The sequence below is a fragment of the Sparus aurata genome, chromosome 1, assembly GCF_900880675.1.
Source record: "Sparus aurata chromosome 1, fSpaAur1.1, whole genome shotgun sequence".
In the NCBI taxonomy this organism is placed as follows: Eukaryota; Metazoa; Chordata; class Actinopteri; order Spariformes; family Sparidae; genus Sparus; species Sparus aurata.
Window position 1 is genome coordinate 36,249,505 of NC_044187.1, and position 18,035 is coordinate 36,267,539.

The 18,035-nt window shown below is 42.1% G+C and overlaps 1 protein-coding gene across 7 annotated transcripts in view; it reads right to left on the reverse strand.

Annotated features, from left to right (window-relative positions):
* The window catches only part of sh3pxd2aa (SH3 and PX domains 2Aa), a 115,903-nt gene that overhangs the window by 36,164 nt on the left and 61,704 nt on the right, over window positions 1–18,035 (reverse strand). For 4 of the 7 annotated variants that reach the window (XM_030421713.1, XM_030421699.1, XM_030421672.1 and 1 more), the window contains exons 8-9: window positions 13,176–13,220; window positions 8,516–8,644 (exon numbers count right to left, since the gene is read on the reverse strand). In XM_030421713.1, coding sequence (XP_030277573.1) covers window positions 8,516–8,644; window positions 13,176–13,220 — 174 coding nt within the window. The remainder of the gene's footprint in view (window positions 1–8,515; window positions 8,645–13,175; window positions 13,221–18,035) is intronic. The other 3 variants (XM_030421706.1, XM_030421689.1, XM_030421680.1) reach the window with 1 other exon arrangement.

Below are 18,035 nucleotides of genomic sequence, written 5' to 3' on the forward strand. Positions count from 1 at the left end.
TTGCTTTTTTTATTTTCCTTTTCTAAACTGATTCTCTCGCTAGTTTGTCCGACATAACAGAACCAACTGTTCTGAGGGATTTATGAGGCACTGAACACCTAATGCCTAATATTCAGAGAGGTTATGCAGAAACAGCTGCTGTCTCCCACATTTATACACACTGCACAAAATATGATGTGAGACAGCAGAGGGGCTGTAATTGGCATTTCTTACAGCGTGGAGCTCTAATTGGAGTGTCTAGCTACACCATGTCTTGGCAGGCAATAATTGCCTGCTTTCTACCACAGAGGGAAAGTGGAGGTCATGGTGAACACAGTGGCACAGTAACTGAGCAGAGCAAGATTATCATTGACCGTCACAGACCTGGGCCCTGTGGGAGAGGTTTGGGATGATGGGAGATGCATGAAGTGACACAATGAAAAAGACATAGGCCAGAAAGAGGGCAAATGAGTGAGAGGGAGAGAGCTGGTATGGGGGAAATAAGACAACAGAGGGAGAGCCTGTAATTGTTTGGCTGGCGCTTCAAAGCAGTGGTTTTTCATGCATATTTCCCTTTCAAGAACAACGGCACATGCTTACATGCTTTCCTTTCCGTTTCTTATTTCGGCATTGTCAAAACGGTCATCAGACAGTTTTTTTTAATTATGTCTATTAGAAATGCAGCATTTGCGGAGGATCCACAAGGTGACCGTCACTCTTGTTTTCTTTTCTCAGCATCTAATTAGTAACAGTTCCCCTGGATAGCAGCAAGTACTAAAACACGTTGCTTATTTCATCATTTATGAGCCGCTTTTGTCCAAAGCGATGTACAGTAATTCATACATGCATTCATACACTGATGGTGGTGGCTGCCATGCAAGGTGCTGACCAGCACATCAGGAGCAGTTTGGGGTTCAGTACACTTCAACGTGCAGACCAGGGGAATCGAACCAGCTACCTTCTGATAACAAGGTGCTGGCTCTACCCCGAAGCCACAGCTGGCCATGTGGACTTGCTCAAGATGATAAAAGGTTAAAGTAGTGACTGAACCACATTCCGAACTCAGGACCAGACACAATCCAGAGAAATGACACCTATGCATTGAAACTCCCTGTCAAGCTTTTAAATATCCCATATCTCAGCAGCAAAGTACAACCATGAGAATTGCTGAAAAACCAACAAAGAAAAACCAACCATACTTTGATACTCCACAATCTACAAAGGAGCAAATTGAGAAAAGTTATTTCTAGTGTTCAGGCCTCTCAAGGCAAAACTTGCATTCATTTTCTGGATTACCAGTGTTAGGTGATTTGTAGTTGGAGCACTTCTAACAGTAGTATAGGAGTCCAGTTGAAACATCAGTGCAAAAAGATGCTACAAAATACCTGCTGCTTTGATAAAAAACTCCAATGTCAAAGTATGTTTACATTTAAAAGGAGAAAAGTCAAGTCAACTATCTCACTTTGAGCATTTGTGGAAGAAACATTCTATCACTGAGCTCAAACCCTAAAATTGTGTTCCTGTGATGCCAATGGTGAGGTAAAGATTAATACTACTAGGGGTGTGAATCTTTGATTTCGGGTGTCCAATTCGAATCAGAATTTATGATTCAAAACAACAATGTTGCTTTAAATTACATCACATAATCACCATCAGTAAATAGAGGACCTTGTCTGGCTCTCACTCGCAGTCCTGGTTGGGAGGCTTGTGCGTCACAATGATATTTTCTCATTAAATGTGGTAATTTCTTTTCTATATAAGTAGCTATACAATAACTACAGCAACACAATAGTTAACAACAATAGTTAAAGGTTTTTTCCTTGAAATCGCATCACAATATGATCATCAGTCAACTATGGGAGCTGCCTAATGTTTGTCTTGCCAAAGTCATTATTATTTTATATTTTGGGCCAATTTCGGATAAACTACAGTATGCTGCAATGTTTTTTTCCTGCTTTTAGAGCTCCCTGAAAGTGAAGATGATATGCATCACTGCATGTAGTCCCCGTGAATGGAAATCCAGCATTCACACCCAAAACTCAAGAATCCCAGTTTCAAAAGCAACGTGCAATACTGCATTTCTAAAGAGCTCATATTGCCCAACACCAAATATCAGAAAAAACTTTGAAACTACAACACTGGCTAAACTGTCAAGCTTCAAGGTTACATGCAACTACTTTTACCACTTGTTCCTTGGGAAGATGTTATAGTGGCTTTAAAGGACTTATTACTCAAATAATAAAATGTATTTCTGAACAGAACTTTGATCCATCGGTGTGCCTTAAATCTACACTTTTTCAAACCGTTTCAAACTTTCTCTACAGGTTCTCATGCAGGAGTCTGGATGGTGGGCATTGGGTATTTGCAATGTGCATTTCTTATTTTGTTGAGTTGATTGATTGCCTAACAAAAGACATCAATAAATAAAAACTAAATTAAAAACATTTGGTAATGAGCATCCTCGACAGCAATATGGTAAAAATACGCAGGGTACTCCCATGTTTCCTCCTGTTTTGAGAATTGTTAAGGTTAGTATGATAACTTTTAAATGTCAACTTACAATGGGGAATATGCCTCCACCCACTTCACTGCTCTTTGAGAAGAACAAACTGAAACTTCTTTCTTCTTTGAAAAGGCGTTCACCATCAAGAGCAAAACGGCTAACTTTTAACATCTACCTCTCAAACATGCGAGTGATGACTACTGTATATGCGAAAGATTGGATATTCTAAAGGAGTGCCACTTTAAGACACTTCAAAGCTGGTTTCAAAGATAAAAATAGGACACATGAGGGGCCAGCCAACCTCTTCTGTGCTTTCTTCCTAGAAAGTCTGAGCCAATTTCAAGGTTGTGCTCTTCACTGACACAATGAGATGGGGGCATAGCATCCCAGTTTGAAGCTCATGTTACTTCCTCTTGAAGCTGATGTCATGGTTGGAGTTTTCATTAAATGTGGGAGTCTTGTTACAGAGCCAGACTTGTTACAAGTGAAAGCATATATTGAGCGGTGGGACTTTGAATATCCAGCATTGACTAAACATCACGCTCAGTGGGGTCAAGCTAGAACTCTGCGTTTATCCTTCATATGGTGTATGTGTGCTAGCATCTGCTACAGTACCACACTCTAGCTAAAATATCCTTCTCTGACACACACGCCACTCTGTGCTAACTCTATCATCATGCTCTTTAAAAACAATAGACTTTGTTGAAATGCAGAACAGGCAGATTACCACAGCCTGTTAGCTCTCTGTCAGTATCAGTGTCCATGTCTTTTCTATGCTAATTTAAACATGCTGTTTTTAACCTCAGGCCCTCGAAGTGGCTCCCTGGTCAGTTTAAAATAGTCTCTCCTGAGCCTCTGCTATTCCCAGATTGTCTGAGCTCAACACGAAGACTGTGACTGAAGCAGTTTAGCACTTTTTACTGCCTGAGGGTGAGGCTAGTTTACAGGGCTAAGTTAGGGTGTTGTGGGTATGATACTAGGCCATCTCTTGGCTCAAGACATACCACCCTGATTAATACTGGCTGTCTGTTTTATAGCCTGGAGGCAATGCTAATGTTGTTGACAGTCACCCATGTAAACTCTGTCCAAAACAGTGCTCTCTGATCCAGAACATCCTTTAAGCTAGCACTCAGTAGACCTTGATTTAAGACATGGGCTACATTTGACAGCCTAAGGCGTAGGGTACATCAATTTAGCTTCTATGCAAACACCTTTTATAGCTCCCTCCAGAGAAGGCTTTAATAGAGAAAGGGTGCATCATTTCACATTTTGTAACTTTTGATCATTTTTAGAGGGCTCGACAGTCCACGTAACATTTAAAATGTAATTGAATCTGCAGATTAAAAAGAATGGTTAAGCATTATTTTACAATGGTTTAAAAGTACAACATTTTGGGCAACATTTATTTATTTTATTTATTGTATCTTTGTTGGATTCTCAATGTTGTGGTTCTGAAACTATTAGCTTAGTAACGGATTAGTGGTGTCTTTTTTTCCATTTAAATTAAACATGTTGGTTTCTGGTTGGGGCTGTTGACTTATGAAGGGAATTCTTTTATGAATGATCATGTTCCAAGTTCAGAGTAATGAATCCCTTGCCCCAAACATCAAAGCCAGGTTCCTGTGTAAGTTTCCGTACTACAGTTCCTTAACACTGGAGGTAGAGCCGAGAGCCAAAGGACAGGCAGTCTAATCAACATACTAGAAATCAACAACTGAATTCATCAAGGCTTTAATTCGGTGGAATTTTTTCTTCTTTGAGCTGCTCCAGCATACAAATGCTGCAATGATTGAACAGCCTTAAGGTAAGTCTTACCCTCTTCTTAACTACAGCTTATAGTCTAAATGACCTAAAGCGATGTGAGGTTCTGATGCTAAATTTTAGCTCAAGGCTTTTTTTGGAAAGGCATTCCCTCACTAGATCTCCTGGGCACTTCCAAAGATGTGGTGGTGAAATATTACCAAAACTCCTGGCAATGATTCTTCCTTCAAAACAGTGCTGTAACTGCTGACAAGCAATGCTACATAACCGTGAGATTTCATTGCCGTGTAGACTGTAGAAACGTATAACAAAGCACACAGAAACACAACTCTTATCTTTTTCAAAAATAGGAGGATTATTATATGGCAACACAAATGGCAGCCGTTCTCAATGTGAGGTTTAGAGTATAGTCCAGAGAGAGGTAAGCCAATCTGTCTAATCTCTTTAAATCAATTGTGACAAAATGCCCCTGAAACTTGGCTGTAAGGAGGGGCCAAAATATTTGGGCAAATGGCTTCTCCGGCTGGCGTTGTGGCTTGGGCTGTACGCTAACCCAAAGACTCCGGTTTGCAGTTTAGCGTCAAGGTCCTCCTGGCAGATCCATTAGTCTTGGCTGATGAAACGGGGAGAAAAAGGTATTTTTCCCCACATTTATTTCCCCCTTTGTCACTGTGGCCACAGAGTAGAAGGCTATTGCTGAAAATACAGTTTATTTTCTGAGATGATATCAGAAAGTGGAGAAGAAAACACAGCTGTGTTCAACACAGCATCCCGTATTTGTGTGGGTGTTTTTGCATTTTTCAAGTAGTAGACAATAGAGAGCTGACCGAGAATGAAGGGATCCTGTGCACAACTGCGACTGGAGTGACACACCAAAGCTTAAAAAATGTTATCAAGGTTTTCCATACATATATATATATATCCAGAGAGTAGTTACAATATTATTTCAAGATATTAGTTAGGATATTATCTTCACTACTCGCTGGATCACTTTGAAACGTACAAATATCTACCGTCCCCAGATGATGACTCCTGATAACTTTGGTGCTCCTCTGACTTTTCCTCGAGCACTTTAACTTTCGGTGTGTCCAAAACTTTGGCTTATGATTAATTACTTTATGAACTGATGACATGACCATAAGCCTCAGCTGAACTTTGTGTCCAGTGCTAATTGGCTAACACGCGGTACCACGACGGTGAACCCGGTAAACATTATACCTGCTCAGGACCAGCATATTTGCATATCAGTATAAGCATATTCCTGTGCTTATGTTTAGTTGAAAGAGCTGCTGTGCCTGGGGACCGTTTTATAGAGCTGTTAGCATTGCTGTGGACTCCCTTTTCATGTCATTTCTAAGAGGACTAGAATTCTTCAGGCAAATTGTCAACCAAAAAATCACAAATACTTGTATCTTAACCTCGCACTACGTAACTGTAATGCTCCCCGTGCCCCATCTGCTGCCCATGAGTTATTCACATCAAGTACCTTCTGACAAGGGTCCCCAGCCTTTAAAACACCCTGACCTTTCCTCTCCGTCTCCTTCCCATCACTGCCTCCTCTTGGTCTAACACACCATATAATTTAACTGGTCACATATGCAGATTTATTTTCTCCAGCTGAGACATTCCTCTCTCCAGACGCTCTATGGTTCCCATGTCCGAGGAGAAACCAGAGAGAGAAAACCATGACAGTGGCCCAGACATGGCCTCTTCTCCTCTCTCAGGGATGATTCTGGGTCTGAGTCTGAGTCTGTCCTCGACTCCCCTGGTGCTTCATAAATCTCAAATTACTAGATAGGATGGGCAAGGATACAAGTACACAGAATTCCCTCACACGAGGGCATAACCATCCATACAAACTCATCCGCATACACACCAAGCCCCCGGCTCATGCACATTACTGATTTAACCAGTTTTCACTATGACAAAAGATCTTCTTGACACAGAACAGTGGAACAGCTTGGTGTAGACTTGCAAGGGCAATAACTTCTCACATGGGGCAAAACAACAACAACCGACTATGGAGTTGAACCCATAATTACATAAGATCAAGCCTGCAGACACTTAACCACTGGCTGAAATATTCGGTGTTTGAATTAGGGACAGCATAGGAATGCTTAGCAAAAAGCAAAGCATTTGACGGGAAAAGCAAGTAAAAAAAACATTGATTTCACCCTTGTTTTGAGAGACCACAAGGCTGTAGTAAAAGCTTTGAAAGCGGAAAGGGGGCTGTGGGTTGCTATACGAGCTCTCAGATGTGTTTGTCTTGGCATAGTGACTGAGTGATGTCATCATCATCATCATCATCATGGCTGTTGCTCCACTTCTTTGGCCCAGCAAATGACGACAGCACACAGATCCAGCTCTTGGATGAGAGCTCCTCAGAGTTCAGCGGTTGCTCATGCTGCTGTAAGTGCTTCAGTCAGTGGTACATGTTAATATTCAGATGGAGCTTTCAAACCGGTCTGGTGAGCATATGCTGTCGTCAGGCCAGGACATTCAGAAATGGGATCACCAAAGAAAATTATCTTGTGGCTGAGAAACACTTAAAAAAAAAAACAAAAAAAACAAAAAAAAAAACTACAGTGTTCCTGGGAATCAAAGCTGAATGAGAGAAATTCATTTTCCCCAGAAGTCATGAGTTAACAGGAACACCTGACATTGCAAAACCCCACAAACAAAGCCGAAAGGAGAGACGGACATGAAGACATCAACATGCTTGAAGTTTGTCCCAAAGCCACATCGCTAAATAAATCATTTTCCATGGAACTCATTCACTCTGTGAAAACTTAATTTCACGATTACCACATTTATGCTTACAGGGGAACAAACTGGAAATGCACCAATGTGTACGTGAATCATACACAGAGACGAAATGACAAGCTAGTTCAAAGCCAGACCCGACTCACTTAGACACATAATCATTCAAAGATGGGAAGGCAAGATATCTCAACGAAAAATGAATTCACACATGTAAGCTGTGTTTAGATAAGATTCTAGAGAACAACAGGATTCTTTCTGCCAAGCTTTCTGCTGACTTGAGTTGTGCAAGCTGCTGCTCGTCCGTGGCTGCTTGAGTGGAAAATAACATCTAGCAGTGGGATTGCTGAACAGACTTTCTCCAGGGGAGAGGCAAGGTGAACTGTAAGGTGCTGCGTCTCACTGTCAAGCAAGGATTCTCTGCCTACCTGTCTTATGTGCATATCTCCAGAACAGTTCATCTAATCTAATTCATGCTTGGCAGGTTTGTTGCTGAGGACCAAAGAAAGTGCTGTGTCGAATACGGTGCACGCAATTAACGCACGCCCGTTATGACCCTCGGCCCGCTCCGTAGTTTGGGAAATCAACGCAACGCTGTGGATGGCAGCAGAAACACACCTCCTTCAGCAGAAATTGATAAAAAAAAAAAATAAGTATCTTTTGAATGGAATGTTCAGCTTCACAGCCCTGCCAGATGGTTCACTTGACAAGAACAAAGTTCTTTGTATTTACTGTCGATGTGAACTGAGTTACCACCGGAGCTGAACTACTACGCTGCCTATTAAACATTTATCATTATTCCATGTGTCACTGGTCTAAATCGCACAAAATTCAGCACTGTTCTTCCATGTGTCCTCAGCAGTAAAACTGTGGAATGCTTCATAAACAATGTGTTAAGCATTTGTAAATGTTTGTTAACATCAGTTGCAACATAACAATAAACGGTTGCTTAATAACTGGTCTGTAAAGCATTTCATTGTTCCAAAACAGCCAAATAAAAACCAACTCCAGTTGGATTAACCATTCATTTACCATGTATTAATGTTGGTTATTATCAAGTGTTGCCAGAGACTGGCCCCGGCCACAACAATGCCTTTCTTTCACATGCACGCTAACTCCTGCCAGCCAAACAGCACCTCCAGGTGGTGCCAAGTCCTAGCTAGGCGATCAGGAGATTGGTCGAAGCGGGGAAAGACTGCGGGAGAGCACGGGAGCGGGAGGGAGGATGGAGTGAGGCACTCTTACGGACAAAGGGGTTAGAAAAAGAGGGAGTGAAATGAAGAGAAGGGAGGGATTGAGATGCTGAGTGAGCATACCTCTGTGTGTGTGTGTGTGTGCGAGGAGTGTGTTTACATTATTAATGTGTTCTCCGAGAGAGGAAGATACAAACAGGAAGGAACGACCCAAACGTCAGGCAGTTCGAAAAGCATGTTGGTTTTGACAACGACACATTTTCACACGGCCTGTGTTACATGGAGTGTGTGACCGTCAACAGAAGAAGATTCCACTCACCACTTTCGCTCTTCTCGATCACATCCACTGTCTCGCCGGCCTTGAGGCTGATCTCCGAGTTCTCCTGCCTCTCGTAGCTGGCCACGGCCACGTACTGCTCCAGCACCATGGGCTCCGAGCTGTCAATCCCTGAGGGGAAGAAACAGGCTGTCAACCACCTGCCCGCCGTGGCGCCCCGCGAACGACCGCCGCAACCAACTACACCGCTGCTGCCATGCACCCGGTACGCAGCCATCGGCCAGCCCCTGCTCCCTGCCACCCCGACCAATCAGAACGCAAGCTCGCAACTCGGCTGCATAGTCCCAAACGTCTGGCCATATAGCTGAGTTGACCCCCAGCCCACAGCAAAGGACTGAGGAGCATTGGAAGGAATCAAAACAAAAGGAGGGAACAGGATGGAAATTGTTGCAGGGGCGGCATCTCACACCTAATGTGGATCCATGACCTGAAACTTTGAGATCCAAAATAGAGAGAAAGTGACAAATTAAAAAGGAAAAGGAGAAATAAAGGAGCAGCTAGTGGTTGGTGGGGAAGACTGAGGAGGGAATGAGTGGAAGAATGGTGAAGTTTCCCTGTGGAAAATCAACAGTGCGGTTGAGAGGAAAGGCCTCCCCTCCGCTGCCTTTGGGAGCCAGCCGTTGGACGGCGAGTCAGGAGGGGGGGTGAACACACCAATCACGGTAGTCGGCACTGCTGGCCTTAAATAGAAACATATGAGAGGAGGAGAGAGCGAGAGAGAGAAACAGGGAATGAGGCTGGGTCCATGTTTATGTGAAACAAAAGAAGAAAGCATTTCGGTTGGGGTTAGGCCACTGTGTTTTCTCGCTCTCCTCTCTGATATTTAACCTTTTCAATGCCAGCAGTGATTTCATTTACTAATTTCACGTGGTATTTACCCAGTCTGAGCTGAAGACACGCCTGTTTGCTTGCTCGGCCACAGAGAGATGGATATAAACAGATTGGAGAGGGTATTTTAGCCTATTACGCTTCACAACCTGTTGTGTTTTGTTGTTTAAGTGTCTCAGCATGTCTGTGTCTGTGACATTTATGCAGCGAGAACAGATAAATTGATGTTGAGTAGGTCAGAAATGACTGTAAGAAAGTCAGATATACGCATCAGTCTGCCAATTTGTTGGAAGGGTGATTTCACTCAGTGACTGAGCGTGACTCAGCCCAGAGGAAGCGAAAATTGGAAAAGAGATCTCAGTAGTGTCTCATTCATTTCTCCTAGACAACTATGAGATCTGTGTGAGACCAAAGTGAGGCTGTGGCTGATTTCTCCTGTTTCTCAATTGTTTCTCCTGAGAAACAGGTGCAGAAAATCTCAACTTGGGCTCCCTGTAAGTTTCAAAGGAGATCTCATCGAGCGCTCAGTGAAGTTTCAGAATGTCTCCCCAGTGCTGGAAAGGAGCAAGGTTTAAGCGGTAAAGTCTCAAGTCTCACCTGTTGCTCCTAAGGAATTTTAGGAGAAACAAGTGAGAAACGTTTGAGACCAAAAAAGACGACAACGAGACTGAAACGAGAACTCTCATTGAGCTCCTTCACGGCTCCATAGCCATAAAGGAGCAAGCTTTGAGCAGTAAAATGTTCCTCTGGGAGATGCTGCGGCTGATCATAACAAATCATCAAATAAATGCAGCTCACTCCCCAGCGGATCCTTACTGATTCACTGATGACCTTCCACAACATTTGATGTCATTTCTTTCAACAAATTATTGTCACCACATGTGTGCATGGCAGCTGCAGCAAGGTGTACGTGAGTGTAAATGAAGGTGTGGGTGAGGTTAGGCAGTTAACAGATGGTTAATGTCAGGGACAACATTATCTACAATGTTAACAAACACAGCCTGTACACAGCCTCTTAACAAAAGCAAAACGTTTCAAGAAGTTGTAAAGATAGAATGTTTGCTCGTGGTATGATATCAATATAGAAAGGACACAGCTCATGTTTCACTCGCAGGACCCAAAGTGTCACACAGTCAATTTACTAGACGTGTAATTACCTCAAGACAGTGGATCAAGTGTTCAAGTTACTCTTTTAAGGAATAGTTCAACATTTTGTGGAAATACAGTGAAGCTCATTACAGAGTTAAAGCTGGATAGCTATTAGGCTAGATTAGCAATGCGACTGAAAGCAAGGCACAACTGACTCTTTACAAAATTAAGAAATATGCCTACAAGCACCTCTAAGGCTGAATCTCAACACAACCAGGAAACTGAGTCTTGCATTGACATTGAGGTCACAACCTACACTGCAGACGTGTTGGGCAGACGGACAAACTGATGTTCATCAACATATAGCTTTTATTTCACTTAAGAGGTGTTAGTATGCATATGTTTTCTTTTCACTTTGGACAGACCCGCGGTAGCTGCTTCCGCCTGCTTCACTACTTCAATCACGTCCAGCTAATTTTCTCATCTAACTTTCAAAAAGAGAGCGAAAAAGAAAAAGTATTTAATGACCTCTAAAAGAGCTAGCACTACTTGTTGGTCTAAGTCAGGAAGTGAAACCTGGTTAACTGTTTAACAAATATGTGTTTACACATTCATCCACCAACTTTAACTTTACTAGAGGTTGATACTGAATGTAATTCCTCAGTGCACTATTGCCCTTAAGAACATATCTTCTGGGGAGGTTGGGCTGAAAGCTCATATACGTGCACCTGTGCTGCAATATACTGGCTCTAACATTAGTCATACCTTGGCAGCTAATTCATGACATTATCACTGTGACTGTATGACTGAAGTCAGAATGAAGCCATCCCTGACCAACAGCACTTCACCGCCAAAAATCCATTTTTTATGATCAGACACGTCCAAAGTGCAAATGAAAGGATCAACTTCAATAACACAGGTGACCTGTTCTATATGTAGCATCAGCTTCAGCAGAAAACCTTTCTATAAGTTTTTTTTTAAGAAAACTGACAATTGATCACTAATATAAGGAATATGCAGCAGACAGGCGAGAGCCAAACATCCTACTGAGTTTGCTTCCAAGCACATGTCTAACTGCTGACCCTTTTCAGTCACAGCTGACACATTTTGGCAAAGAGAGATGAAGGAGACTACATCTACCGTTTCAAAAAAGATAGCTAAATATAATTTATAAAAAGAGAAAAAACCACGTCAGCACTAGCAATGGCAATCTACAGAAGACATGAGCGCTGGCTAATTACTGCAGCTGTGAGGAAAAGTACTACACTTTGTCAGCAGATCTCTCCATCTTCCCACTTAATATCATATCTGAGATAGTGGATTCTCTTTGAAAATGGGAAAAGATGTTGAACACTGATTGTATTCATAGTTAAGCTGTGCATATCCTGTATGCACGATGCCAATGTCCTTAAAAGTCTAAGAGGAGATCTCCCTCAAACCAATATTCACGTGGCTAAAGTGTTGACTGTGCAGCTCACGAGTGGTTTTCTTCAACTGTTTAACACAAATGAAATCTCCCCCTACGAAACAGGACAGCCCTTCAAGACCCTCATACGTCATCACTAGTCGTTGATGGCTTTTATTTAAACCGACCAGACCAAACATCTCCAATACACCGTCTTCAGCTGGAGTGATTTCTTTGGTGTTACTGTGACAATCACAATGGCATTTACCATTTATCTGATGGAGACAGAAAAGCATGGACGTTCTAAAAAAGAATAATTACGGACACTGGTTCATTACCTGGCCACTAGCGATGCTTTACAGGCTAACATTAGCAACCCGTGCTCCTACCCTGCTAGTTTGCACTGATATGTGAGGAGCATAACCAAGTGCAGCAACTTCACTGCTGGACTTGAGAACCATCAGAGCCGGGGATGCAATGTTGAAATATGTCAAAATGCAGGATTTCCATGCACAAAGTAGCAATAACGATGCAACGTTAGCTAGCTAGTAAGTAAGCTACCAAGTTATCCCCAAACTAACAGCGATTATTTAACACATGCGATAATGAAAAGAACCATAATACATTGAAACAACTGGTGGGTCTCATAACCCTGGGTTTGTAGTGTGCCTCACTACACCTTGATGTGATCCTGCAAAATGGAAGGTAGGACTAAGTGGCAGGGGCAAAGAGTGTGTTGGGGTTGGGCCTGAATCTGTTCAAAGGTGGATTTGTCTTCGCGGTTCAGAACTCGTTCTGACACAGTGATAGTTCTGATGAAAGGAGACAACATTTATTTGTCTTTCCCCGGCAACGCCTCAATTACAGTTAAATGTCTCAGAGAATGTACACCAGACGGGGAACTGTTCTTCCCTAGTATTTTTATAGCAGCGGAGACAATTTCAAGTCAGTTTCTTATCTCACGACTCTGTACTGTACTGAACGCGCATAGTGAGACGAGACTTGACACCTCATTTCAGTCTTCGCCACATGCAGAACTAAAGTCCATGCTCTGGCCCTCTGGCACTGCGCCTAGCTGTTGTGTTGACCGATAAAGTCTGCAGAGATGGATAGACAGACTGCAGAGAAAGAGAGAGAGAGAGAGAGAGAGACTGATGGACGCAGAGGAAGATGACGCCGCATGCAAAGCAGATGTCGAGAAAAGTGTAAAAAAGAAATAAACTGCCAAAAAACAAAAGGGATGCAGCTGGCAAGTTCCCCTCTGCACGAGCACAGTAGTGCATGCATATTCAACATGTTGACATAGACACACAAGGCTACCTGAGGCCTCTTTCCTTGGGCTGTCTGTAAAGCCGTACATCCATACTGCAGACGAAGAGAAGGAAGGAGAGAAGCAAAGAGAGATTATTTAGTTGGACAGCATGCAGAAGCAACAGTATGGAAGAGCACACTTTATTCACACCCGCTGAGCACAAGATATAAAGAGGCAGCGATTAAGTCCTACAATTTAGCTGGACCCTGAATCTGGACTGATTCATCTGGAGATGACAAAGTGCTGGCTCTGAAGAGTATAAAGTGCATGTGAAGGCAAGCAACTGGCCAATGATTTGGTGCTGTGTATTACAAGCACCCCTTCAATTTCTAATCTCCAACTCAAACCCTCCCTCCTCCAGACCGCAAGACCCTCCCTCCACCCTTCCCATGATCCCACCTTCCTCCATGTCTTCATATCTTTAATCATTTCTTCCATCCCCTCTATATGGACCTCCTGGAAAGTTTGAGATGGCAGTCACCATTTCTGAAGTCTTTCCTGACCCCCCAACCCCCCTTCTTCAAAAAAACATCTCAGCCTCTCGCCAGGAAATTAAACGCCATGCATCAACGAAGACAGGGACAGAGGAGCTGGTGACCGAGATTTGGGGTGCAGAAGATAGAGCTACCTTGGTGTATTATAGCAAAGCTGTAGTTGAAAGCTTGATTTGAGATGTACAGACCAAGACAACATATGAGTGTCTGTCATCTCGTCCTGGAAGTGAGCCAGCATGAGGGCTGCAGTACTGCCTCAGACACAGGCCATATACAGTGCACATAACAAGATAAAAGGAGCTGGAAGCAGCAGTGAGGCAGGGCAGGCTACTCAGAACAGAGGAAAGTTTCTTTACCACACTGCAAGAAATGTCCATCCTGATGTATGCATGGAATTGGGCTTAAAATGCTGTAGTTTTCTTTAATCTTATGAAGTACTTCACTTCATAAGCTTGTTTTAAGAAAGGTTTTCATCAGCTTTGCTGTATGTATGAGAATAAGTGAAAGTCTTAACCCTGCAGGCATTCAAACAGGGGAGACATAAGAGCACAAGCTTAAATATCTACAGATGTATATGGACTTTTGTAGTATAAACAAGCAAAATGGGACGTTCTCTATTAATCACATTACATTTCAAACTGCTCCAGGGGTAGGCTGGCTAAACACAACATAACTAAATCATCTCCGAATTCTCATCTGTGAGATATCGTGGCGTTCAGGCACAAGCTTGAGTGAATGGTAATGAAATAAAACTCAGAAATGGTTTAATGGCTCAAAATTTGGCTCTATTTACTGCTTATATTTTCTTCCACATAGGAAGATGAAACATTGGTGATGTAATATTGCACTTATAAAGTTCCCAACTAAAGAAAAGTTATAATCAGAATGTATTCCTGTTGCGGGCCAATTAGCTCTCAAAATGTAAAAAAGTTTTGCTGGTGTTAATAGAAATACGTGGGGTCTGATTACTTACAAACAGTCACGTCAGTAGAATATTTCTATAAACTATTTGTATAGTAGACTATATGTAATTAAATGTAATTTTGTACTCAAGCAATTAGGCCAACCCATGGTAATGACTTAGCAATAGAGACAATTTCTAATTTGTCTTGAGTCAGCCTGTAAACTTAAACTAACGTTGTAGCTTTCCAGAGATCCTGGGATTTCCCAAATCAAATAAATACCCTCGGTATGAACACAAAACTGCCTAGCTAGCTCAATCTTTTGCTATGCTGATTTGATCCTTTCTAAGTGTCCAGCTGACCATTTGGAATACTTGGTCAAAACTGCCTGTTGTTTAATTACTGAAAAACTCTGAAATAGTCCAGAGAAATAGAGAGGTGGTTGGGGCAAATAGATGATGTTTCCGAAAAACTCTGACGAATCCAACTTTTGTTTTCAACTCACTCTGAAATTGTGGCGGTTTCCCCCAACAGTCAACTTTTGAAGAGATTGTTATATTTCATTAGCAGCATGTACTGGGTTCTGACAAGCGCCACCCCTGCTGTGAAGCCCACAGCCCCCCTCTGTTGACTCACGTGAGATAATAAAAGCCAAATCCCCTTCTTGCTCCACCAGAGCCTCAGGAGCTTTGCTGGATTGATGTTGGCCCCAGAGGGAGGGATATGGGCTGGTCCCAGGTCAGCCAGGGTCAAAGCCCGCTCACTAACACCCTACCGTGATTATAACCCACCCAACTGCTCTTAGCGTAGCGCTCAACATCTGATTAATATTAACTCTCTTCTCTAGTCAGGGCTCCATGCTAAGTCACCCCCAACTCCATACAAACACACACACGATGCTCAGATGCTTAATTTCCTTCAGCGTTAGGTGATGACGCCACAAACAGGCAGAACCAGAAGTGTTTTCTCTGTCCCTTTGCTGCTGTGGTAAATTTTCCTAGAATTCTGACCCCAAATGTTTTCTTTCTAGGTTTGGACTTGGAGGGGCTTAATCGCCGTCTGTCTTGCTTTTCCATTGACTTGGTTGATTGTTTTTTGAAAGAAACATTTCTGTTATCGCACATCCCCAAACAAACCACAATCCTTCAACAAGCTAAGACCTGTGGCCTGAGGAATGAAGTGTCTGCTGAAGCTGTTCAGAATAATGAACTATATATTCAATAGGGGTGTGCCAAAATATCGATACTACGATATATTGCGATATTTTGTCTTGAGGTACGTTATCGATACACTGGTGCCAAATATCGATATTAAAAAATGTTTAAAAAAAAATTAAAAAAAATGTATTTATTTATTTTTTATTTATTTATTTTTTGGCCCACCACCACCACCCCTCTTCGGAGGACAGCTTTATCTTTATTCAAACATAGGTATACAACCAAATAAAATTTAAAAAATGGTTTAAGTAGCTCTGAAACCCACACATATAGATATTTAATGATAGTTGTAGTCAGTGTGTGTGTTAAGAAGAGACACTGTGCAATATACTCTTTGTTTACTTGGCTGTCATTCATGTGAAATTGATTGACAATGTTTTGTCAGATATCGTGATGTATCGTGGATGAAATTTCTTGCAATATATCGATTATCGCAGAATCGCTGTATCGTGATATTATCGTTATCGTGGGCAAAATATCGTGATAGTATCGTATCGCGAGGTATCTGGTGATACCCAGCCCTAATATTCAACATGTCTATAGCTTGGAGATCACATAAACTAGCTGATGCCCTCTCTAAAGGTCCTCTCAGAAATTCCATCAAACTGGCTGTTGCTAATCCCAAACCTGACAGTAAACTGTAGATGTAGCATGTTTTGTAGCTTAACTTTGTTTCTCATGTATAGCAGTTATCCAGCCACGCCAAGTCTCATCAGTTCAATGTCCAAGACAACACCACATTGTGTTGAACAGCCACAATTATATAATTCTAACATATAATAACATAATATTTATATAATAATATAATATCTTTATATTCTAAATACAGTAAAAATTTGACCGAATATTTCAGTAATTCAAGTGCAGTCATTCATTGTTTGAGGTAAACACATCAGCACATTGAGAACATAAATGACTATTTTGAGGGAATACTTTGGAAGACAGCTAGAGGTTGACACCAGTTTTTGGTAGCTGATGTATGTAAAAAGTATGCAAACTTGCCAACTACCACTATGTGTGCATCTAACAGGTATACTGTTAATAGCTAGGGCGATGAATCAGCACATATACTGCTATTGTTGTCTACGTTGCCAATAACTATCAAGAGGCTGGAGTATAGAAATGCCAAACTAGGTTAGAGTTGAAGTTTGACCATGAGCGAGCACTGGCCAGTGGATTTTGCCAGTGGACCTATAAAATGTCCAACTCAGTATGTATGTATCTTGATTAAAACTCATTTAAAAGACAAATTTAAGGGGGTGCCCTGGTAGCTCAGTCCCATATACAGAGGCTTTGTCTTTGCTGTAGCAGACCAGCTTGCTTGCCCCTATCTCAAAAACCAAAATGTAAGGAAACTGTATCAAGATTGTTGTTTTTACACACACACACACACACACACACACACACACACACACACATATATGTATGTGTGTGTGTGTAAAAAGCAGCAACATTGCCTTCCCTTGAGCTACATTGCCAATATGACAAAAAACTTCACCCTCTTTCAAAAATTGTCCTCAACTGTGTGTGAGTATCAGCTTTCAAAACATTTGTTCAGCAATGAAAAGGGAGTAAACGTGAGGATGTGGGGGTGCTATGTGATACTGTAACAACATCACTGGGTGTGTCTTATAAGCAAGGCTGAAAGAGAGGGGGTGGCTGAGATGGAGAAAGAGAGACAAACAGTTTAAGAAAAAAGAAGCACACATGAGAGAACTTTCAGCTGGTTTGAGCACACACAAGATATTAAACACCAACATCATGTTCTTACTGTGTACCTTAATCCCACAAACAAACAATCTCCAAAAAACAAACTGGGAAAAGTAAGATCTGAACCTTACCAAGGTAAGCAAAGTCAGTTATCACAGAAAAGTCTGTAGTGGCACCCCCTGCGTATCCATCACAGAGCTAACCACGCGGCAAGACACACCAACAGCATCTTAAATGCTGAACCCGTGTCACCTGACACAAAGACAAAGGCGACCAACAATAAATTACCGCGAACCGATATTGATTCGACACTCGTGAAAAAGCACAGCAACGACAGTGACTCCGACGCTTACAATGTCAAACCACAGGCAGAAGCTAACTAGTATTGATACACTGTTAGCCAGAAGATGAGAAAAACAACAGAGATGTAAACATTCATCCTTGACTGTGACACAAATGTTTGCGGCGACAAATGGCATTTGTGTTCGCTCAGGGTGGCGGTGGTGGGTGACAGTTGACGGTCCCTCTGCTTTTAACCTTGACAC